Here is a 25,225-nt window from a genome sequence, read left to right as displayed (position 1 = left end):
GGTGAAGGTGTCTTCCTCCACAGAGGAAAAGAAGAGAACACTGACCTGTAGCACCACACCTGTCTTCTGACCGACAACCCCAACCCCACCTACATCTGGTACAAGAACGGACAACATCTCCATGACCCTACTTCCCAACAATACTCCTGGAATAGAGAGAGAAGGGAGGAAAGTGTAGTCACAAGGCTGAGACTGGGACACAAAGAGAGAGAGAGAGCGAGAGAGAGACCACTGTGACTGACCCAAACTTAAGGAAAGCTTTGACTATGTACAGACTCAGTGAGCTCTCAAGAACCTGGCTCTCAAGAGAAGACAGGCTATGTACACACTGCCCACAAAATGAGGTGGAAACTGAGCTGCAATTCCTAACCTTCTGCCAAATGTATGACCATACTAGAGACAATTGTTTCCCTCAGATTATGTCGAGTCTCATGAATATTCATGTCATTGCCCCCCTTCCTACTGAAAGAACATTTAGACTCCCGGCACACCCCTTGTGAACACTTAAAACAAAGTAACTTCTACTGTAGCCAACACATTTCTTGTCCAAGAGAAGTTGTCTGATGAAGAAACAATAGCTTCCACAATGGATCCGGTAAGTCTGGTTTCCTTTTTAACAGTATAGGCCTGCTGTGTTGTATAAAATGTCTAGGCCTAGTTTTCATCATCTTTGATCCTCCACATTCCTGTGTTCGGTTTAAATGTCTGGACAACAAAAAAAAAGACTAAAACTTTTTTTCCTTCAGCAAAGTAACCTTCTACTTTATCATGTGTAGGAATCTGTGCCTATTACTTAATTATCTCTCTTTCCTCCCAAAGTGTGCACTTGTTCACATCCACTGATTTGAAAGTCAGATGATCCATTTATGACCAGATACTCAAGTGGCCACTCTAACATTGAAAATACGTATTCTTCTGTGGGGTTTATCAGCGGTTGTTATCCAACGTTGCGGTGCATTACACCACCTATTGTAATGGAGTGTGGGCCAGAGACAAGGATCGAGGAACTAAATCCCACATGCCAACCCCGTTTCTCTTTAAAAAGATACCAAAATATTTGCTACTGTATCTAACGATGTTCTACTCAGTATGCTTATCGAACTTAATCCCCGTCCCCCCTTCTCCTAATACTAGACCAGTCTCTCTCGTTCCCTATCATACTGCCCACACTGTATCAGTACATGCTCCACTGTCTCTGTTTCCTGGCAGTAATCACACCTTCCTGTTGGATGCTTTCCTATCACATTTAATGACTTATTCAGCTGGCTGTGTCCCACCCTTAGCCTTGTAAGGATGGCCTCCTCTCTTCTGTCCATTCCTACCATCCTCCCCTACTTTACTCTGTACCTGGAATAGGGCGGCAGGTAGCCTAGTGGTTTAGAGCGTTGGGCCAGTAACCCGAGCCGACTAGGTGAAAAAATCTGTCAATGTGCCGTTGAGCAACTTAACCGTAATTTCTCCTGTAAGTCGCTCTAGATAAGAGTTTCTGCTAAATGACTAAAATGTAAACAATGAATAGATGCCTGCCCTTAGTGTCACTGTTTCACTGTTCCTGCCATCTCTGCACCACCACTGTCCATATCATTCCCTTAGTCTCTGCTTTGCTTATTGGCACCTCCACCTCCTGTCTCCTAAGGGCCTGTTTAGCTAGCATATCTACTTCCTCATTCCCTTCCACCCTCACATGGGCTGGGACCCAAGCAAAGCTTATATGGACACCCATCTGTCTCTCCCGGGTATGAATTTGAATTCCCTCATATAGCAGGCCTTGTCTGCTATGTGAGCTAAATTATTGCAGACTCATCAACACTGCACATGAGTCAGAACATATACAGTGGGGGAAAAAAGTATTTAGTCAGCCACCAATTGTGCAAGTTCTCCCACTTAAAAAAGATGGGAGAGGCCTGTAATTTTCATCATAGGTACACGTCAACTATGACAGACAAATTGAGATTTTTTTCTCCAGAAAATCACAATGTAGGATTTTTAATGAATTTATTTGCAAATTATGGTGGAAAATAAGTATTTGGTCACCTAAAAACAAGCAAGATTTTTGGCTCTCACAGACCTGTAACTTCTTCTTTAAGATGCTCCTCTGTCCTCCACTCGTTACCTGTATTAATGGCACCTGTTTGAACTTGTTATCAGTATAAAAGACACCTGTCCACAACCTCACACAGTCACACTCCAAACTCCACTATGGCCAAGACCAAAAGCTGTCAAAGGACACCAGAAACAAAATTGTAGACCTGCACCAGGCTGGGAAGACTGAATCTGCAATAGGTAAGCAGCTTGGTTTGAAGAAATCAACTGTGGGAGCAATTATTAGGAAATGGAAGACATACAAGACCACTGATAATCTCCCTCGATCTGGGGCTCCACGCAAGATCTCACCCCGTGGGGTCAAAATGATCACAAGAACGGTGAGCAAAAATCCCAGAACCACACGGGGGTACCTAGGGAATGACCTGCAGAGAGCTGGGACCAAAGTAACAAAGCCTACCATCAGTAACACACTACACCGCCAGGGACTCAAATCCTGCAGTGCCAGACGTGTCCCCCTGCTTAAGCCAGTACATGTCCAGGCCCATCTGAAGTTTGCTAGAGTGCATTTGGATGATCCAGAAGAGGATTGGGACAATGTCATATGGTCAGATGAAACCAAAATAGAACTTTTTCGTAAAAACTCAACTCGTCGTGTTTGGAGGACAAAGAATGCTGAGTTGCATCCAAAGAACAACATACCTACTGTGAAGCATGGGGTGGAAACATCATGCTTTGGGGCTGTTTTCTGCAAAGGGACCAGGACGACTGATCCGTGTAAAGGAAAGAATGAATGGGGCCATGTATCGTGAGATTTTGAGTGAAAACCTCCTTCCATCAGCAAGGGCATTGAAGATGAAACGTGGCTGGGTCTTTCAGCATGACAATGATCCCAAACACACCGCCCGGGCAACGAAGGAGTGGCTTCGTAAGAAGCATTTCCAAGGTCCTGGAGTGGCCTAGCCAGTCTCCAGATCTCAACCCCATACAAAATCTTTGGAGGGAGTTGAAAGTCCGTGTTGCCCAGCGACAGCCCCAAAACATCAGTGCTCTATAGGAGATCTGCATGGAGGAATGGGCCAAAATACCAGCAACAGTGTGTGAAAACCTTGTGAAGACTTACAGAAAACGTTTGACCTGTGTCATTGCCAACAAAGGGTATATAACAAAGTATTGAGAAACTTTTGTTATTGAACAAATACTTATTTTCCACCATAATTTGCAAATAAATTCATTAAAAATCCTACAATGTGATTTTCTGGAAAAAAAATTCTCATTTTGTCTGTCATAGTTGACGTGTACCTATGATGAAAATTACAGGCCTCTCTCATCTTTTTAAGTGGAGAACTTGCACAATTGGTGGCTGACTAAATACTTTTTTCCCCACTGTAACTACTCTGTCTGGCTTGACTTCCTCCACCCACTGCATGGCCAACAGTACGGCCATCAGCTCTGCCATGTACATAGCCAGGTGTTCTGTAATAGGTCTCCTGACAGCCACCCAACTTTCCTGTTCAACAAAGGCTGATCCAGTCTGACCTGTCTTTGGGTCTTTTGATCCATCTGAATATATGGGCAAAAATACAGATTTACAGTTTCCAGTCACCTATTAAATAACAACAGATGGATCAACCTCCTCCCTGTCTTTCCGTACTCTCTCCAACACTTGTAAATCAACTACTGGAGGTGGGAGTAGCCATGGTGGACTCACAGGGATAGGTACCGTGGGGCTAAAGTCCCTGCCATTCAATCCCATCTGCCTCGCCTGGTTATCACCCACCCATCCAAAGCTTTTATTCTGTACATGTTCATGCTCCCAACTTTTCTGTAGCAACCCTTTTGTGGGGGTGAGACCAGTGGTGGAAAAAGTACCCAATTGTCACACTTGAGTAAAAGTAAAGATACCTTAATAGAAAATTAAGTAAAAGTGAAAGTAACACAGTAAAATACTACTTGAGTAAAAGTATTTGGTTGTATATATACTTAAGTATCAAAAGTAAATGTAATTGCTCAAATAAAGTTAAGTATTAAAAGTAAAAGTATAAAAAATGTAAAATTCCTTATATAAAGCAAACCAGACTTCATAATTGTCTTGTTTTTTAAAATTACGGATAGCCAGGGGCATGCTCCAACACTCAGACATCATTTACAAACAAAGCATGTGTTTAGTGAGTCTGCCAGATCAGGGGCAGTAGGGATGACCAGGGATGTTCTGTGAATTAGGACATTTTCCTGTCCTGCTAAGCATTCAAAATGTAATGAGTACTTTTTGGGTGTCAGGGAAAATTTATGGAGTAAAAAGTACATTATTTTATTTAGGAATGTAGTGAAGTAAAAGTAAAAGTTGTCAAAAATATAAATAGTAAACTACAGATACCCCAAAAAACTACTTAAGTAGAACTTTCAAGTATTTTTATTAAGTGCTTTACACCACTGGGTGAGACAACCCATATTCCAATAATTAATTGTCTTCTAATATGTAATGGCAATGAAAATAAATGTCTTAAAAAATGAAAGGCAGTTGGGAGGAGCAAGATGAGATGGGACCATTCTAGCCAATGAGAGGGCAGATACGCATGTGAACAACAGGCACAACGGTTTCCACTTGTTACCACAGCCACAAAGTCAAAAATGTATATCGTAGAAATTCAAGAAAACTAAAATGTGCTTTTTTGATTTCAAGGTTAGGGTCAGGCATAAGGTTAGCAGTGTGGTTAAGGTTAGGTTTAAAATGACATTTTACGAAGATAAATTGTAGAAATAGACGTGGTTTATGACTTTGTGGTAGTGATAACTAGTTCCTACCTTGCACAATTCTGATAGAAGTTTTTTTTTCTCAGTTTCCAGCATGTCACGTGACCTACTTTTATCAGTACACTCATAACAACCTAATCATTATGAAACCTATATTCGATCAAATAAGCCACAAGTCGCCTCTTACTCTCTGTTTTGAAAGGAAATGACTGGTATAAGAAATATGATGGAAACTCTGACTAGCCCATGCCTCCACCAACCCAATGCTATTAGATTTGTGGGAAGTAGTGAATGATTGAACATTTCAGGAAAAATTAGATATTCTAGGGATGCACCCAAATCAATCAGAGGTGTAGACTAAATTAATCAAATATTTGGTTTAATGATAAACTGTTTAATATTTATTGTGGCCAACAGGACAAAGCTAGCCCGTTCCCCTCCACCCTCCCGGAGTCCCCAGGTCAAACGCCTCCCGGTACCGCTTTACTGCAGGGTCTGGTCGACTGCAGGAAAACACCGGGGCAGAGTGGAACTGAGAGAGGAGGAGGAGAAGAGAAGGAAGATGGAGATTTGATTTCATTAAGTAAGAACCATGGTGTGTAGATTACACTACAGTCTGCTTCTGTAACAATAGTGGAGGTGCATAAAGATGGCGGCCCACATGTACTTACAGCAGTAAATTGACAAAAAGAGTAGAACCAGCTCACCTGCTTATTTGTTTTATAATTTTTTTAAATAGGAAAAATGCCAAGGGGGTGAATACTTTTGCAAGCCACTGTAATAAAGCAGAACAGGTGTATATATACTGAGATCATGTGACACTTAGATTGCACACAGGTGGACTTTATTTAACGAATTATGTGACTTCTGAAGGTAATTGGTTGCACCAGATCTTATTTAGGGGCTTCATAGCAAAGGGGGTGAATACATATGCATGCACCACTTTTCCATTATTTATTTTTTGGAATATTTTGAAACAAGTTATTTTTTCATTTCACTTCACCAATTTGGACTATTTTGTGTATGTCCATTAAATGAAATCCAAATAAATATCCATTTAAATTACAGGTTGTAATGCAACAAAATAGGAACAACTTCAAGGGGGATGAATACTTTTGCAAGGCACTGTATTCAGGAACATGTTAAGACCCTCAGAACCTACCTTCAATTACCGCTGTTGACTCATCAGTAGTAAAGATTTGTTTGTCTTTTTGTCCATTCAATAACAATAGAGCTATACACGTGCCTTGTGTCAACAGGATGTTGTATCTATATACCTTATGTCATGCCTTATTGGAATGGTTTTATTGATAATATCTATTGGAAATATGTTTTGATGTTGCCACAAACATACCTACTTATTAACAAAATTAAGGAAGTTTCTTTTTAAATTATTCATCAATATTTTCCTGCCAACCACTATATGAAGACGTTGAAAAAAAATATATATTCAAATTGTACCTTTTGTAATGACCACCCAGAAACAGTTTAACATATTTTTTGGCATTCATGTAAGGAATCTGTGGCAAGACATCAGTAGATGTATAATTGAACACATTTATGAAGATTCTACACTATTATGGAGAGATGTACTGCTTGGATTCTTTACTTACGATAGAAATAAGTTGAAACAATTTAATGTAATTAATTTCATTATTCTTTTGGCCACATTTCATATTCACAAATGTAAATTTACAAACAAACACCACATTTTCTTACCTAGCAAAAAGGAATTGAACTATATCTTAAGACAAATAAATACTGTATCAACAAAAAAGCTGTTAGAATTATAAATGTGCGAATGTCCCTTAAGGTCCTTATGTAATGTGATATTGTACCCCCTAGCCCCGCCCATAGCCCCGCCCCTAGCCCACGTGTCCTTTGTATATTCTTTATATATCCTGTTGTTCCCCATGTACTTTTTGTATTGTATAAAAATAAAAATAAAATATTAGGCCGATACTCCAGCCTTTGGGAAACTCGCTCCTCGCTCTGCGAGCTCTCCTCTCACATATGTTAAGTTTTGACCGGAAGCCGCGCTCCCGCTTGACAACGCTTCGCTCCAAAAGATTGTCCGCTTCGTGGGCGTAGGCGTGACCTATTCAAGTAAGTAAATACATTTTGAAAATGGTCAAAAACAATGTTTTATTAACCAGCTAGCTACAGCAGGCCTCTGTGTGTAGGTTAATGAGCTGCTAGCTAGCTAGCCAACTTTACATACTATAGCTAAGTCAAATATCATCAGCTAGCTAACTTCATATTAGCTTGTTATCTTGATTTAGGCCTAGTTATCATCTTAAATTAAAGATACATGCTCCAAATAAATGTGTAGATAACAGCAATGGAAGAGGGTGAAAGGGTTTTCTGCTCCAGTGTCAGAAAAGGGTGTAGGTGCACTAGTTAGATAGGACAGGTTGTGGGATGACATTATGAAAAGATTATCCAGCTCTAGTCCCTAGAGAGGAAAACTATGAAGACAGACAGAGAGATAATAGTCAGGACTGTCTAATTATAATAAAATTAAGTCTCTTTCTTTGTGACGTTGTCTGTCCTCAGATATGGAGAGCTGTGAAAGCCTGTCTGCAGATGAAGAGGTGCCAGTGAATGTCCCAAGAGACTGCTGGCACATCCTTGTATGCCATGGGTTGTATGTGTACTTATGTTAGCAAATGTTGTATACAACAATAAAGTTAAAAGTCACACACAATGTAGGCTACAAACGTATTACAACGGTATCAGGCCAATCCGTCTCCTGGAGGTATGCTGGGTGTGCAGACTTCTGTTCCAGCCCTGCACTAACATACACTACATTACCAAAAGTATGTTGACACCTGCTTGTCGAACATCTCATTCCAAAATCATGGGCATTAATATCAAGTTGGTCCCCCCTTTGCTGTTATAACAGCCTCCACTCTTCTGGGAAGGCTTTCCACTGGAACATTGCTGCAGGGACTTGCTTCCATTCAGCCACAAGAGCATTAGTGAGGTCGGGCACTGATGTTGGGCGATTAGGCCTGGCTCGCAGTCGGCCAGTCAAGTTCTTCCACACCGATCTTAACAAACCATTTCTGTATGGACCGCGCTTTGTGCATGGGGGCATTGTCATGCTGAAACAGGAAAGGGCCTTCCCCAAACTGTTGCCACAAAATTGGAAGCACAGAATCGTCTAGAATGTAATTGTATGCGGTAGCATTAAGATTTCCCTTCACTGGAACTAAGGGGCCTAGTCCGAAGCATGATAAACAGCCCCAGACCATTATTCCTCCTCCACCAAACTTTACAGTTGGCACTGTGAATTTAGGCGGGTATTGTTCTCCTGGAATCCGCCAAACCCAGATTCGTCCGTCGGACTGCCAGATGGTGAAGCGTGATCAGAGAACGCATTTCCACTGCTCCAGAGTAAAATGGCGGCGAGCTTTAGACCACTACAGCCAACACTTGGCATTGCACATGGTGATCTTAGGCTTGTGTGCGGCTGCTCGGCCATGGAAACCCATTTCATGAAGCTTCCGATGAACAGTTCTTGAGCTGACTTTGCTTCTAGAGGCAGTTTGGAACTCGGTAGGGGAGTGTAGAAACCGAGGACAGAGCTCTAAGACGTTTCCACTTCACAATAACAGCACTTACAGTTGACCGGGGCAGCTCTAGCAGGGCAGAAATTAGCCAAACTGACTTTTTTGAAAGACACTGAGCTCTTCAGTAAGGCCATTCTACTGCCAGTGTTGGCTATGGAGATTGCATGGCGGTGTGCTCGATTGTATACACCTGTCAGCAACGGATGTGGCTAAAATAGCCGAATTCACTAATTTGAAGGGGTGTCCAATACTGTTGTATATATAGTGTATCTGTGACCAACAGATGCATATCTGTATTCCCAGTCATGTGAAATCCAGACATTAGGGCCTAAATAATTTATTTCAATTGACTGATTTCCTTATATGAACTGTAAGTCAGTAAAATCTTTGAAATTGTTGCATGATGCGTTGATATTTTTGTTCAGTATATATAAATGCATATCAAACAAGAATATATATTCAATTAAATGAATACAGCATTGTAATATTATTGATGCCTTTCTCTCTCCTATTGATGCCCAAGCCTCAAAACGAGAAACACATGAAGACATAATTGTCAGGAACAGAGGACCAAGGCGCAGCGTTGAATGCAAACATACTTATTTATTGAAAGATAACACGAACAAAAACGATAACGTGACGTCCTTAGATCAAACACAACCTACTTGGAACAAGATCCCACAACCACTGTGGGAAAACAGCCTTTCTAAATGTGGTTCCCAATCAGAGACAACCAGCAACAGCTGACACTCGTTGCCTCTGATTGAGAACCACTCTGGCCAACATAGAAATACTTAAACTAGAAAGGAAAACACATGAAACTCACACCCTGGCTCAACATACTAGAGTCCCCAGAGCCAGGGCGTGACAATAATTTGGAATTTGGAATAAATGTTAAACTTTGTATTGGTTTTCCTGTACCTGTGCATGAGTCCTTAAAACACAGTACATTGTACAAAATAAGTCAGTCCCAAGTGAGGGACATCTCAAGGAGATTAACTTACAACATTTAGAAGCTTGATCAGTACATGAGGGCACATTTTGTCATGACCGCCACAGTGTTTTTTTATACACAGGACAGGAGTTTACACATTTTTGTTCTAGCCCTTGACAAACACCTCATTTAACTAATTGTGGTCTAAATTGAAGACTTGCACACAGTGCAATTCACTGGGACAGAAAAACATGTCTGTATTTAAGAATGAGCTTACAATGTTCAGACATATCTGCATGATAAACAATAACCGGGGTGAATCTACTTCTGTTTAACATTCTTGCGGCGAATACAACAGGTGTAAACCTTACAGTGAAATGCTTACTTACAAGCCCTTAACCAACAATGCAGGAAAAAAATAAAGTGTTAAGTACAAAATAAAAAATAGCAAATAATTGGTGATTATCCTGGTGGCTGGGAGGTTCACAATAAGGGTGAGGTGTCCTTCAAGGTGGAACAAGCAGAGACAAGGGGGGAGAAATTAACCTCACTGTCGGGACTGATGTGTTATCATGTGTGCACCTGCGATTTCCATGAATCTGATTGGTCAAGACATGTAAAGAGCCTGCAGCAGCACTCCTATGTGAAGGACAGAGATATTTTGTGTGAGTTGACAAATCATGAGGCAAATCGGTCTAAAAAACAGCACTTTGTCCCCTTTGCAACTATATATTCTATTAAACAAAATTGAATGTGGTGTTGAAAAGTGCTGTGGCAAATGCCGCCTCGTCACACGTTTTCTGGCAGCCCTGATGCAACGTCTTCAATGTATTCTGCCTGGAACCCGACCAATAATAGATGTCTTCTTGCATCAAAAGGAAGGAAATTACAGCAACTTGTGTCGTGTCAACCACTCACTTACTTCTCCTTTCCAAACTGCCAGTGAGTTGTCTTACAAAAAGCTCTCCACTTCACTCTGTAAGTACACTTGAAGATATCTTATAATATAGTGTTTGATAGTATGTTTTTAGCGATAAACCATATTCTCCTGGGTAATGATAATGAAAGGGACCCATGTCTGAATGCTATAGGATTGTAAGAATAAAACAGATTTTAAGCAATAAATTGATTATTATGTGTAAACAGTGCTACAGACAGATCTGATGAATAAGTAATTGTTCCCCTCTCAATTGATTTATAAGGTGTAGTTATTCACCAGCTATAGAGTGAGTTGTTGTTTATGTTTCTAAGACTGCAGGGTGGGTGTGATGTGGAAAATGATCACTATACTTATTAAAAATCAAAGTTCTTCCAGAATCTTTGTAGAATCAAGATAGACTTTATTACATATAGCAACGAAAGCCGAGCTGGTCTGCAGAGCAACTCTCGTCTACCTCTCAGCTCTCCGTTTATATAGTCATATTCACATAAATCTTAGCTTAAAGCCCCTCCCTCTTGGGTTCCCCACCACCATCCTCAGTTTCCCCGTCTCTACCGCTCCGCCCACTTCCTTAGTCTATGATAGCGGCTAAATTGGACTTTTATTCAGTTTAGAATCAATAGTAGTACCATCAATCAAGCCCTTGTCATGCACAAATAATCATGTTCAGTTTAAACTCTGTTCAACCCCAGCTCACCCTGGCTTGACCTGAAGATTGATTGTTGGACATGACAGGTCCACACTCAATCTCTCAAACATACCCAAACCCAACTCCTCTCTCCCCTCCCGTTATGCTGTAATTACTCAGGATTAGTCTGAACTCTGTTCAACTCTGGCTCCGCTCTCAGGACTTTGTTTGAGGAGAGAGGCATTAGGCAACAGTTTGTTTTCAGTCTCTGATAAGGTAGGACAGCCATGGATTAAGTAAGAGCGAGGAATTCAACCCGAGGTCAGATCCCCATTTCACACACACACAAACCCAGTGAAAGGAACCAATTAAGTTCTTGCCTAGCAACAGAGAATTCTTACTATATGTTCGTCATGTCTGTGATTAACTTTGTTTATCCAATCTTCATCAGGTGATGCAACAATGGCCTTGAGAACAGCAGGAAGTGTGTTTGTGGTCTTTCTCTTGTCAGTGGCAGGTACTGTATGGTCACGTTCTTAGATTTTTAATAGTCCTCTTATGATAGGTATACTTGTTGCTATTCAATGTACAGACAATTATAAAATGCCATGAAAAAGCTCATGGCATTATATGAACTATAACTCAATAAACTCTTTGAAATTGTTGCATGTTGCGTTTATATTTTTGTTGAGTGCAATAATAATTGAATAAACCAATTTAATAAATGAATGGGTCTACTACTGTTTTAGATGTTCTGGGTCAGAACTGTTTCAATGAGACTTACACGCATCAGAGTATCTGTGCATTGAAGGGCTCAACAGTGGAACTGCCCTGCACATATAAACATCCAAGTTATCATGTTGTCTCAGAACCAAACTGGTATATCCAAGATAAATGTAATGCGGCGCCTAAAATCCTGAGCTCAGTGCCAGAGTATGCAGGTCATGCTGAGTACCTTGGGACTAAAGAGAAAGAATGCAACCTTAGAATCACAGACCTGAGAGAGAGCGATTCAGCTGACTACAAGTTCAGATTTAAAACACAGTATGCAGAATGGGGGAACTGTCACAGATAACGTATAATATCTACTACTTCTACTACTACAACTACTATTACAAATATATTAATTTTAATCCAATACAATATCATATTGCAAGTTATAATAATTAAAAATACATTCACTTTTCGTTTTTCTAGTCCCCTTTCATTCAGACCTGCAGGTGAAGGTGTCTGCCTCCACAGAGGAAAAGAAGAGAACACTGACCTGTAGCACCACCTGTCTTCTGACCGACAACCCCAACCCCACCTACATCTGGTTCAAGAACGGACAACATCTCCATGACCCTACTTCCCAACAATACTCTTTGAACACTCTAGTGGTCGGGCATTACTCTGCAGACAGTTACTCCTGTACTGTAAAAGGCCATGAGGATTTTCTCGCTCCTACAGTATGTGAGTCTGGACTCACCTATAATAATAATCTTAAGTATCAACTATTAAGGCCTGTGGACCAATAGTAGAACATGTGGGGAAAAACAGACAAATCTGTGAACTCTTGGATAGTAACATGAGTAAAAATTATACCGTATAATATACAAGGTAGAAAATGGCTGATGGTATGTTATCTTGTTATACCGTTTTAGAATTCTATATTTTTTAATCCATTTTAGAATAAGGCTGAAACGTAACAAAATGTGGAAAAAGTCAAGGGGTCTGAATACTTTCCGAATGCATTATATGTGTCTATATTTTGTATTTATTTTAAATGAACCAGTCCAATACATCTAAAACACTTGAAAATAGTCTTATTATCGTTTCAGGAATTGATACATTTTGATACATTTTGTTTCAGGTGTTCATGGTCAGAGATGTATGAATGTGACTTACACCCATCAGAGTATCTGTGCCTTGAAGGGGTCAACAGTGGACATTACCTGTACATATAAACATCCCAGCTGGCATAACGTCACAGAAGTATCCTGGTTCAACAAATGGGATTCTGGAGTTACTGCAGATCTAAGCCAGGACCCAGAGTATGCAGGTCGTGTGAAGTACCTTCCAACTACAGACAAACACTCCACCCTGAGAATCACAGACCTGAGAGAGAGTGACTCTGCTGAATACAAGTTTAGATTTACAATAACCGAGGTAAAATGGGGATACAGCTTCCCTGGAATAACTCTGAATGTCACAGGTAATTATGCCATTACAGTATTATATAATCTAGTCTAAGTCATTATATTATTGGTGGAAATGAAGATGATTGAGCTCTTTTGTCTTCATTTACCCCTTTTCAGACTTGCAGGTGAAGGAGACTCCTGCCACAGAGGAAGGGAAGGTGACACTGACCTGTAGCACCACCTGTACGCTAACTGACAACTCCAACCCCTCCTACATCTGGTACAAGAACAGACAACGTCTCACCAACCCAAACACCCAAGATAACTACCTCTCCCTAGACCAAATCAGCAGTGAGGATGCAGGCAGCTACTCCTGTGCTGTAAAAGGCTACGAGAATCTCCGTTCTCCTGTTACATTTGTTGGGGAACCAAAGTCTTTGAAGAATCCAGTTGTAGGAATCATAGTGGTTTTTCTGTTTCTCATCATCTGTCTCTTTGGGTTCATGTGGTTCAGGTGAGTGAGAAGAATTTACCCTTTTTCACATTCTGTTTTGTACTCGATCAAATATTGCTTGATTGATTGATTGTTGATTTATTTATTAATTGATTGATTCATGCATTCATTAATTCACAAAACAGGATGAAGGACTCCAAATCCATATTTGACACACAAGACAGGAGAGACACAGTAGAGAATGGACAGGTGAGTCTGTTGGAATCAGCTGACTGAGAACTACAGTGATCTGTGTATAGATGGACTCAATGACTGTGGTAATATTAAATTTTTCACCCCTCATGTTGTCTGTCTTCTCTCCCCATCAGAGAGACTCCTAATCCAGTGTATGACAACATCTCAGGCATGGCCATGGCCCCTACTGCAGCACAGAGACCGTTCACAGACGAGCAGGATGACGTTACCTACGCCAGCATCCAACACAGAAACCAGGAAGTGCCTCTGTACTCCACCGTCCCACCTTCCCATCCCCAGAAACAGGACCAGGATTTCCAATACGCTACTGTGAAATTCAACAGCCCCAGTACTGCTCAATAGACATTGGGTTGGATTCAATCCAATTATGGATTATAGGCATTGCAGCTTTTAATGTAATGCTTTTTTTTTAATGCTTTTTGAAAATGCTATATAATTACTCAATTAGAATTACTTAGATTTTGGCTTGAACTATCCCTTTAAATTTAAGTATATGCAAAACTGTGCAGTCCATATTCTACTGTTCTATTATGGTGCAGTGATGTAGGAGGGGGGAAAAAATTGTTAATTTTTTACATTAACTTCTTTGTTGTTGTAATATCCCAAACGGACAGTTTCAGCATTAAGGGTTCCAGCTTTAAATAACACAATATAACCAACTTTATTCATGAGGTGTCTCCTCCCGTTGCTCCCCTCCGGCGCTCTGATTCGCCGGTCTACTGAGCCACCGGTCTGAGCGCACCACCTCGGCGTCAGCTCTGCATCACCCTTCAGTCCCTCAGTACATCTAGATAGTGAACCACAGACCTCACACTCTTCTGTTTCACACAGCCAGTAATGTCTCCTACCAAACCTCTCTCTCTTCACCAGGTAAGTACACTTGATAAGACATTATACCTCACCATTCTAGTTTTTATTGGGGATTTATTCTGCAGAACACATGCTTGAATGTGAATGGTATTGTAAAATGTACTGGAGTGTGGTTTCATATATTTTGTTTTGTTTAGCATTGTTTTTTAAACACTTTGTTTTTGTAATGTTTATTTGTATTGTGTAGAGGAGACCAGCATATGTTGTTGCCCTGTGTCCCAACACTCAATGTTATAGTCATGGTCCTGAGAATAAAACAGGTTTAAAACAATCAACAGAGAAACACGTGTCTTACAGTGCTACAGGTCTGTTATAATAAGTGCTTTTTCCTGCTTAATTGGAGTATAAGGTTTAGTTATTCACCTGTTATAAAGTATATTTTAGTTGTTTACCTTCATGTTTCTAAGACTGCAGGGGAGGGAGATGCAACAATGGGCTTGAGAACAGCAGGAATGGATACATAGGCCTGTGGTTTACACACATCTCTCAGCAACTGTGTAACAAACTGCATCAGAGTTAGCCTAACCATTCCCGGTACGCTAGCCTATAATAACCATGATATAGTTAGCCTCACCATTCCCGGTACGCTAGCCTATAACATTTATATTTATGTCATTTAGCAGACGCTCTTATCCAGAGCGACTTACAAATAGGTGCATTCACCTTATAGCCAGTGGGATAACCACTTTCCAATTATAATTTTTTGTTTTAAATTTTCCAGGTATTCCTTAAAGAGGTGGGGTTTCAAATGTCTCCGGAAGGTGGTGAGTGACTCCGCTGTCCTGGCGTCGTGAGGGAGCTTGTTCCACCATTGGGGTGCCAGAGCAGCGAACAGTTTTGACTGGGCTGAGCGGGAACTATGCTTCCGCAGAGGTAGGGAAGCCAGCAGGCCAGAGGTGGATGAACGCAGTGCCCTCGTTTGGGTGTAGGGACTGATCAGAGCCTGAAGGTACGGAGGTGCCGTTCCCCTCACAGCTCCGTAGGCAAGCACCATGCTCTTGTAGCAGATGCGAGCTTCAACTGGAAGCCAGTGGAGTGTGCGGAGGAGCGGGGTGACGTGAGAGAACTTGGTAAGGTTGAACACCAGACGGGCTATAATAACCACGATACAGGCCCTATACACCGGTACAGGACTAATGATGATACTAGTCTATAATAACCACGATACAGGCCCTATACACCGGTACAGGACTAATGATGATACTAGTCTATAATAACCACGATACAAGCCCTATACACCGGTACAGGACTAATGATGATACTAGTCTATAATAACCACGATACAGGCCCTATACACCGGTACAGGTCTAACGATGATACTAGTCTATAATAACCACGATACATGCCCTATAGACAGGTACAAATATCAAAAAGCTTTATAAAAGCAAACTCAGACGTCAGCTTCAGGTGGTCCTCTAACGAATTGGATGGTCTCACTTCCCTTGGTCAAGGCCTCATCCCTCTTTTGCACAGCCTCAGGATCGGCACTTGGCAAGTAGGTCGCCAGTGGGATGACAGGGATTGAAGCCCTCAACGTCACCAGCCGCTCCATCGTCAGCCGTCTCCCTAACTGCATCTAAAGCCTGTCTCCTCTGTGCTCTGTTGAGCTCTATGTGTGAGTCCATGTGCCGGTCCAGCCTGCTGAAATGGGTGGAGCATCCTGTCACTGGACACAGCTCCTGCCTGATATTGACATGGCCCGACTGCCAATGACAAAGGAGCACCCTCTCCTCCGTGTTCCTCACATTGTGTACCAGCCATGTATCCATGTATCAATTGTGGTTGGAGTCCTGGGTCTCTTCAAGGGTTGCCTGGGTCTCCTCAAGGGAGGCCCGAGTCCTCTGGAGGGTGGCCCCATGTGGGCAAAATGAACCATACGCTACAGGTTAGCTATACTCACACCCCCTGTGAACGTGTGCCAAATTCCATCACTCTGAGTCAAACGGATCAAGAGATATAAATATGTGCTTGTTGTAGCGCCACCGTGTGGTCGATCTGAATGTGCTAAGATATGTTGAGTCTTGACAGTGTTAGGAACATGTGTATCAATATCCATGTCTGATTTATATGCATTTATATTTTGTTTAGCATTGTTTTTTAAACACTTAATTTTTGTAATGTGTAGTAGTATTGTGTAGAGGATACCGGGATATGTTGTTGCCCTGGGTCCCAATACTCAATGTTTTATTCATGGTCCTGAGAATAAAACAGGTGACAGTATCTCCCCTCTCCAGCCGCAGTACGACGCCGGCCAGAAGGATGGCCCCGAGGGTGAGGAGCGGGCCGGTCTGGACGGCGAAGGTGGAACTGGGATGATGTTGTGATCTTGAATGTCATCCACCGGAACCAAACACTGCTCCTCTGGACCGTACCCCTCTAGGTACTGGAGCCAACCCCCCACGATGTTGGGAGTCCAGGAGGGATCTGACTGCATAGGCGGGGCATCCCTCGATGTCCAGGGGAGGCAGAGGGGGGACGGCATCAGCCAGGGGACCAGGAACCACCAGCCTGAGGAGGGGAAATGAGAAAAGAGGTTGAGATACAGCAGTTAGTGGGGAGCTGTATTCAGTAAGTAGCCTCATTGACCCCCCGGAGGACTTTGAATGGCCCCACAAACCGGGGGCTCAGCTTCCGGCAGGGCAGGCGGAGCGGAAGGTTACCGGGCCGCCCCTCTGCTCTAGTGGACCCTGGGTTAGGGCGCACCGGACACCTCTGAAGCTGGTGCCCCTCCTGGCCACAATAGGAACAGAGCCCCAGCTGTCTCCGGCGACTCGGAGAGGTGTGTGGCCACTACCTCCATTGGTTCAAGCTCTGCCTCAGGACAGCCAAAGTAGGGGAGGCGAGTGGCGATAACCTTCTAACCTCCCGAAGAAGGTTATCCAAACAGATGGCCATCGAGATGAGAGCATCCAAGGATATGTTGTCATCCCGACATGCCAACTCCGTCTGGACCTTCTTGCGCAGACCACTAAGGAATAGAGTGCAGAGAGCCGGCTCATTCCATCCGCTGGAGGCTGCCACAGTGCGAAAGGTGAAGGCGTACTCCGCGTCCTCCGGTCTGGGCACCCTACCGGAGCTGGAAAAGTCACTCACCTCCCTCTCTACCCTCTGGAGGATGGTCGAAGACCGCCCTGAACAGATACATTAACCTCTAATACGAACCCGGCTCCTCATCTCTCCCAGACGGCCGTAGCCACTCCAACGGCCGTCCGGTCAGCAGGGAAATTACCGTGGCAACCTTGGACCCCTCTGTGGTGGGGATTCCCGTCTGATAGACGAAATAGAGGGAGCACTGGAGTAGGACGCCACAGCATTTCGATGGAGTACCGTCATATTTCTCCGGAAGGGACAGTCGGCCATCGCTGACCTGGGCGGACGACTGGGTAGTCTGGGGGGCTGGCTCACTGTGACAACCTGTGGTTGGAGGACCTCTGATAGGGGTATGGAGAACCTCTCTGGTGGTGTCGAGGCGGTGGAGAACGCGGAGGACCTCCTCCATGGCCGTACCCAGTCTTGCCAGCTGGTCGTGGTGTTGATGGAGTAGATGACCTTGTTCGTTAACTGTCTGGAAGAGGGTTGAATCTTCTGCTGCTTCCATATTGGGAGGTGTTATTCTGTAACGTATGCACCGGGAGTCAGAAATCAGGTGCAGAAAGTGAGTGTTAATACTGAACAGATACAAAAGCACAAACATGGGAAGTGTACTGAACGTGAGAGAAAAACCAATAACACCTAAGGACTGATGACAACAGGGGCTAAATAAAGAGGAAGTAATCAGGGAAGTGATGAAGTCCAAGTGTGCCTAATGATGAGGCGCAGGTGTACGTAATGAAGGTTGCCAGGTGTGCGTAATGATGGGTTGCCAGGACCGGTGGTTAGTAGACCGGCGACGTTGAGTGTCGGAGAGGGGGAGCGGGTTTAGACATGACAATCGTCAGATTGGGGGAGGAGAAGAGGTAGGGGGCCTACGTGGGTAACTGGGGGCCATGTCTTGATGGGTAACTGATTAATAAAAAATAAACTGCATAATAAATAAATGTGACTGGTCAATTTTGTGAGTCAGGGGCTGGGCCCAAGCCCAAGACACATTTTATATCCAACCATAGGAGGTCACGCTCAATGTTCAAAATACACCAGAGTGCATAATTTAGCCATAGAGGATCAATAATTTCAAAGAAATAACTGTGGATTAAGTTTAAGTTTTATCACAAGCACATACAGGTAACTGCCAAGCCCTTTCCCAACAATGCAGAGTTGAAATGTAAGAAAAAAATTAGCTAGGGAAAATAGTAACACATTAAAATAACAATAACGAGGCTATATACCGAGTCAATGTGCAGGGGTACAAGGTAGGTAATTTTGGAAATATGTACATGTAGGTAGGGGTAAAAGTGACTAGACAATCAGCACATGTGTAATGTTGAGATGGAATTGCCAATCAGTAAAGCAGAAGCCAATGGGTTAATAAGAACAGTGGTTAAAAACAAATGGTAAGACTTGTGGAACAAGGAGAGAAAGGGAAGACACCTGTATAAGATCCAGGAAAAGGTGGGGGCAGGGAGGTCTTCAGGCCGAGAGAGAAGTGTAGACACAAGGCTGACACTGGGACACACATGGAAATTGGTGGGGAAACATCAGACTGGGAGGTATGATCATTGTCCGGAGGAGCTGGAGACAGTGGAACAGTGCCAGAAATATGTGAGGGAAAGGGAGCGATTGTTATTAGTTTTGAAGAGTAATGTGGTTGAAGAGCCAGGATTAAGTGAACTGCTGGGGAAAGCTTCAGGGGATGTAGTATTTAATGATGTATTTCGTTTCCTTAGGGAGACAAGAATATTGGGTAGGATTTAGACCTTCACTGTCTCTGGTCCACACTCCAGTCCAGTTAGTGGCGGTAATGCACCTTAAAGTTGGTTGCCAACCACCATATAAAATCCACAGAAGAAGAAGAAGAGCGAGCGCAAGAGAGATAGAGACAGAGAGAGAGAGAGAGAGAGAGAGAGAGAGAGAGAGAGAGAGAGAGAGAGAGAGAGAGAGAGAGAGAGAGAGAGAGAGAGAATTCACCAAGAATTAACAAAATGGGACAAACACCAAATTGAGACTGCATGCTGAATTCTGCAAAAATATAATCTGTGTACAATGTAAAACACCAATAATGCATGCAGAGCAGAATCAGGCCAGAATTAGGCCAATACCCGCTAATTATCAAAATCCAGAAAAGAGCCGTTAAATTCTACAACCACCTAAAAGGAAGCGATTCCTAAACCTTCCATAACAAAGCCATCACCTACAGAGATATTAACCTGGAGAAGAGCCCCCTAAGCAAGCTGGTCCTGGGGCTCTGTTCACTAACACAAACAGACCCCACAGAGACCCAGGACAGTAACACAATTAGACCCAACCAAATCATGAGAAAACAAAAAGATCATTACTTGACACATTGGAAAGAATTTACAAAAAAACTGAGCAATTTAGAATGCTATTTGGCCCTAAACAGAGAGTACACAGTGGCAGAATACCTGACCACTGTGACTGACCCAAAATTAAGGAAAGCTTGGACTATGTACAGACTCAGTGAGCTTAGCCTTGCTATTGAGAAAGGTCGCCATAGGCAGACCTGGCTCTCAAGAGAAGACAGGCTATGTGCACACTGCCCACAAAATGAGGTGGAAACTGAGCTGCATTTCCCAACCTCCTGCCAATTGTATGACCATATTAGAGACACAGATTTCCCTCAGATTACACAGACCCACAAAGAATTTGAAAACAAATCCAATTTTGATAAACTCTCATATCTATTGGGGAAATACCACAGTGTGCAATCACAGCAGCAAGATGTTTGACCTGTTGCCACAAGAAAAGGGCAACCAGTGAAGAACAAACACCATATTCATGTTTATATATTTTCCCTTTTGTACTTTAACTATTTGCTCATCGTTACAACACTGTATATAGAAATAATATGACATTTAAAATGTCTTTATTCTTTTGGAACTTTTGTGAGTGTAATGTTTACTGTTCATTTTTCACTGTTTATTTCATTTTGGTTTATTATCTATTTCACTTGCTTTGGCAATGTAAACATATGTTTCCCATGCCAATAAAGCCCCATGAAATTAATTCTGAGAGAGAAACGAAAAGAGAGGGTTGTAAGATGGTAATTTAAAACGTAAATTCCAAAATGGTTACAAATACTGACATTTAATCAATTACAAATTACATTACCCTCCCCTGGACTAAATATAGATATCGTCAACCTCCCCCTGACTGAAATTGAAAAAGCATGACCCTCCCCATTTTCCTCCAGGAAATACAGTAATTACATACATTTCGGCCTGTCCCTAGAGTAAATGGATTTATACTATAGTCCAGTTGGCGGCGGTAATGAAAGATATTGGATGCCAACCACCATTAACGCCCTCTGAAGAAGAAGAAGAATTTCGTCATTACATCGTGAACACGATTGTTCGACAGTCTGCTGGGTGAGGCGTTATACGTTCCACCATTCGTTGCCGAATGAGATTCCTAGATCCTCCTTTCTCTAATATCTCTGCCATGAGCTCTTAAGTCGAGATAGCTGTGTATTGTCCTACTGCATGGCCAGTGTGAGTCAGAACGCTAACTAGCCAGCTACATTTCAGTCAGTTGTTGTCCTTCCAAATGCGGTGGTCACTGGATAAACTAGCTATGAGTTGAACATATGTCAGAAAAATAACTACTAACAGTAGCCAGTTGTTGTCCATGGTGGAATCGTATCTAACCCACAGGCTCTTGAAGCAAATGTTATGTCCCTACACGAGCTCTCGTCTAGCTAACGTTAGCTAGCGTCGCGAATTAGCATTTCTCTAACTAGCTCAGCTGTTTTATAACAAAACGGATGATATGAATCAAACACTGTAGCTAGCTGGCAAGCCATCCTCGGCGACAATGTTACTGTGGCGCAGGAATGTCAGATTCGTGTTTTAATTGTATGTTAACGGTAATTGAAGTTGATGGTTACTACTGGTTTCAGATCCGAAGCAAGATACTTTTATCAGTACACTCGTAACAACCTAATCATTACGAAACGTATCTTTGATCAAATAAGCCAGAAGTCGCCTCTTCCTCTGTTTTGAAAGGAAATGACTGGTATAAGAGATATGGTGGATCTCTGACTAGCCCAGTCCTTCTCAAATAGTGGGGCGCGCCGGGGGGTCGCGTGTGACCCCGGGGAACATGCTTTTTTTGCCGCAGGGAGTAGTTTTTTTTGCACAGAGCAGGAGATATGAAGTGCAGATAACAAACCCTTGGGAGACACCATGGAAAAATATTCAACAGGGATGAAACGAAAGGCGGAGAGAGACGGAGATACTGAGACAAACGTAAGTCTCCCGAAAGCTAAGACGAGGAAATATGATGAAGCGTATGTAGCGCTTGGCTTCACTGTGACTACGGTGGGAGACGAGGAAAGACCGGTATGTTTACTGTGTCTAAAAATGTTGGCAGCGGACAGCATGAAGCCAAATAAATTAAGGCGTCACTTAAAGACGTTACACCCCAATCACGCTGATAAGCCGCTTGAGTTTTCAGCGAAAACGTGCCGAAAATTGCAAACAATCGTCCCGCTTTGTGAATGCTACTTCAGTAAACCAGCGAGCACTGTTAGCATCATATAAGGTGGCGTACCAAATTGCTCAGTGCAAAAAAAACACTCCATAGCAGAGGAGCTGATACTGCCTGCAGCATTAGACATGGTCTCTGTCATGCTGGATGACGCAAGTGCTGCAAAAATAAAAACTATCCCTCTGTCCAATGACACTGTCGCCAGACGTATAAATGACATTGCTAACGATCTTAAAGAACAGCTGGTAGATAAACTCAAAGACAAACGTTTTGCCTTACAGTTCGATGAAGCAACTGACAGCAACAAAGACTGTTTGTTTATCGCTTATGTACGTTTTGACATGACAAACTCCCTGTGTGAGGATCTACTTTTTCGTAAATATGTCAGAGACAGAGCCACAGCTGAAGAGCTATTCAAAATGCTGGACTGCTTCCTGACTGAGAATGGGCTAAAGTGGGAGAACTGCATTGGTGTTTGCAGTGATGGTGCACAGACCATGGCAGGGATGAGAAAAGGACTTCGGGCACTCATCAAGAAGGCCTCACTTAATGCTGAGTGGACACACTGTGTTATACACAGAGAAGCACTGGCATCAAGGCACCTTTTCTCTGAATTAAGTGAGGTTATGACTGACATTGTAGGTGTAGTCAATTTTATAAAGACCAGACCACTAAAAACAAGAGTCTTCTCTGCTATATGGAGGAGATGAGAGCTGAACATCAAGCTGTGCTGTTTCACAGTGAAGCAAGGTGGCTGTCACGAGGAAAAGTCTTGTCCCGAGTTTTTGAGCTCAGAGAGCAGATAAGAATGTTTTCGGAGCAGGAGCACAAGTATGACCTCGCAGAAAAATTTTGTGATGAGAACTTCCTGGCAAAACTGGCCTACCTGAGTGACATATTTGGAAAGCTAAATGAACTAAATCTACAGCTTCAAGGGAAAGATAAACACCTCCCTCAGGTCACAGACAAGATCAGCTCTTTCACTCGAAAGCTTGCAATGTGGGGCAGGCGACTTGATGAAGGAAATACTGATTCATTCGAGAACCTGCATGAATTTGTTGACACTACTGACTATGATGCCACCTCAGTGATTCCATATATTAAGGAGCATATTTCATCACTGATGGGATTCTTTAAAAAGTACTTCCCTGAAAACAGTTCCCAATATGACTGGGTGAGAGATCCTTTCAATGCACCAGCTCCAACTGGTTTCAGCTCTGCAGAGGAGGACCAGTTCATTGATATGACGTCTGACTCCACATTGAGACTGAGGTTCACATCACAGACACTGAGTGAATTCTGGCTGAGTGTAGAGAGGCAGTATCCACTCATAGGGCAGAGGGCCATGGGCATTCTTCTTCCTTTTGCAACATCTTATCTTTGTGAGACTGGCTTCTCTGCTGTTGCTGCACTGAAGACCAAGTACAGGTCCCAGCTAAACATTGAGCAGGAGCTGAGAATTGCAGTATCATGCTTCAAACCCCGCTTCGAAAAGCTGTGCACTGCAAAACGTGCTCATTGTAGCCATTAATCCTGACTTCCTCATTTTTATTTAAAAAATAATAATAATCAGCACATTGTTTTATTCATTTTTGTTTTATAGGTCAAAGTGTTTCATATATTGTGCTCCTGAGTTAATGTTGCTGATCAATTTGAATGTATTATTATTTATTGATTATATTTAATTTTATTTTTCAGTATCAAATGGTCAAAAAATGTTTACAGTTTAAATAAGGTTTGAATTTTTTTTTTAATTTCAGGCAAATTTATGCACTTTTAGTATTTTCTGTTACAGACTAAAAAACAATGTTAATAAAGTTATTCTTTGTTGTAAGTTGATCTATATTTTTCTTTTTACTTTTTTTTGTTTTCTTTAATGTTAATAAGGATACAATGTTATGCAGAGGTGTACTTATAACAATTTTATAGACAAATTATACTATTTACAGTTGCGGCGGAGTGTTGGGGGGCGCAAAATGTTTACTTCTTCCTAGGGGGGGCGTAACAGAAAATAATTGAGAAGCACTGCTGTAAGTTAACCCAATAATTAATTGCCAGCGATTGCCTTCTAATATGTAATGACCATGAAAATACATTTATTTAAAAATGTAAGGCAGTCAGGAAGAGCCAAGATCAGGTGGGATAATTCTAGCCAATGAGAGGGCAGATATGCATTTTAATAACATGGATAGCATGTGTTTGAAGTATTTGATACCATTCCACAAATTCCGCTCCAGCCATTAAAGGGTTCTTCTGCTGTCCCCATAGGAGAACCCTTTTCAGTTGCAGGTAGAACCTCTTTGGTTCCAGGTAGAACCCTTTACATTAGGAAAACTGTTTAATGAACACTTATGAGTATGGTGGGCTGAATTTTCTGGACTTTCCTACCTTAAATAATACTTTTAAGATCAATTGGATAAAACAATTCCTAAGAAGACCCACTTCTATGTGGAACTTAATTCCTCATCTCTTTTCTACTTTTTGTGGCCTTAACTTCACGTTGGTTTGCAATTATAATATTGACAAAGTTCCAGTGAAACTCCGCTTTTCATCAGCAGGTTTTCTTGTCATGGTCCTTAATTTAGAAGCATAATTTCTCCCCACACGTATATTATATCTGGAATAATCAGCACATATTGTATAAAAATACATCTTTATTTTTAGAATATTGGTTCCGAAATAATATCCTATTGGTGAGCCAACTTGTAAATGCAGAGGGTCTTTTACTTATATAAGAATAATTTGTATCACTTTACAAGATCCCTGTAACGCCTAAATATTTTGCAATTGTTTTAGATGCCATTCTCTCAGGTGTTGCTTTATTATTCAGGAACATGTTAACCTCTATGGGATCAGTGTCCCGTATACGGGCCGGTTGAGCTAACGTACGCTAATGTGATTAGCATTACTGTTGTAAGTAACAGCAAAATTTCCAGGACATAGACATGTCTTATATGGGCAGAAAACTTAAATTCTTGTAAATCTAATTGCATTGTCCAATTTACAGCAGCTATTACAGTGAAAAAATACCATGCTATTGTTTGAGGACA

General features: G+C 42.1%; 1 protein-coding gene across 1 annotated transcript; it reads left to right on the top strand.

Moving 5' to 3' along the window:
* Positions 1-11,314: 11,314 nt before the first annotated feature.
* On the top strand, positions 11,315-14,045 carry LOC123484560. The gene is made up of 6 exons (XM_045215044.1): positions 11,315-11,391; positions 12,072-12,326; positions 12,727-13,068; positions 13,172-13,508; positions 13,634-13,705; positions 13,817-14,045. Exons 1-6 carry the CDS (start codon positions 11,337-11,339, stop codon positions 14,043-14,045), a joined length of 1,290 nt encoding a protein of 429 aa, XP_045070979.1. The 5' UTR covers positions 11,315-11,336.
* The last annotated feature ends 11,180 nt before the right edge of the window (positions 14,046-25,225 follow it).

Source organism: Coregonus clupeaformis, unplaced genomic scaffold, assembly GCF_020615455.1.
Source record: "Coregonus clupeaformis isolate EN_2021a unplaced genomic scaffold, ASM2061545v1 scaf0358, whole genome shotgun sequence".
In the NCBI taxonomy this organism is placed as follows: domain Eukaryota; kingdom Metazoa; phylum Chordata; class Actinopteri; order Salmoniformes; family Salmonidae; genus Coregonus; species Coregonus clupeaformis.
This window is presented reverse-complemented; position numbering and strand designations above follow the sequence as displayed.

Excerpts from the sequence above, each read along its gene's own strand:
- LOC123484560 (XM_045215044.1), top strand. The coding sequence starts at position 11,337 with ATGGCCTTGAGAACAGCAGGAAGTGTGTTTGTGGTCTTTCTCTTGTCA. Across the intron at positions 12,327-12,726 it reads TTTTCTCGCTCCTACAGTAT|GTGTTCATGGTCAGAGATGT; the intron begins GTGAGTCTGGAC and ends ATTTTGTTTCAG. Across the intron at positions 13,509-13,633 it reads TTTGGGTTCATGTGGTTCAG|GATGAAGGACTCCAAATCCA; the intron begins GTGAGTGAGAAG and ends TTCACAAAACAG.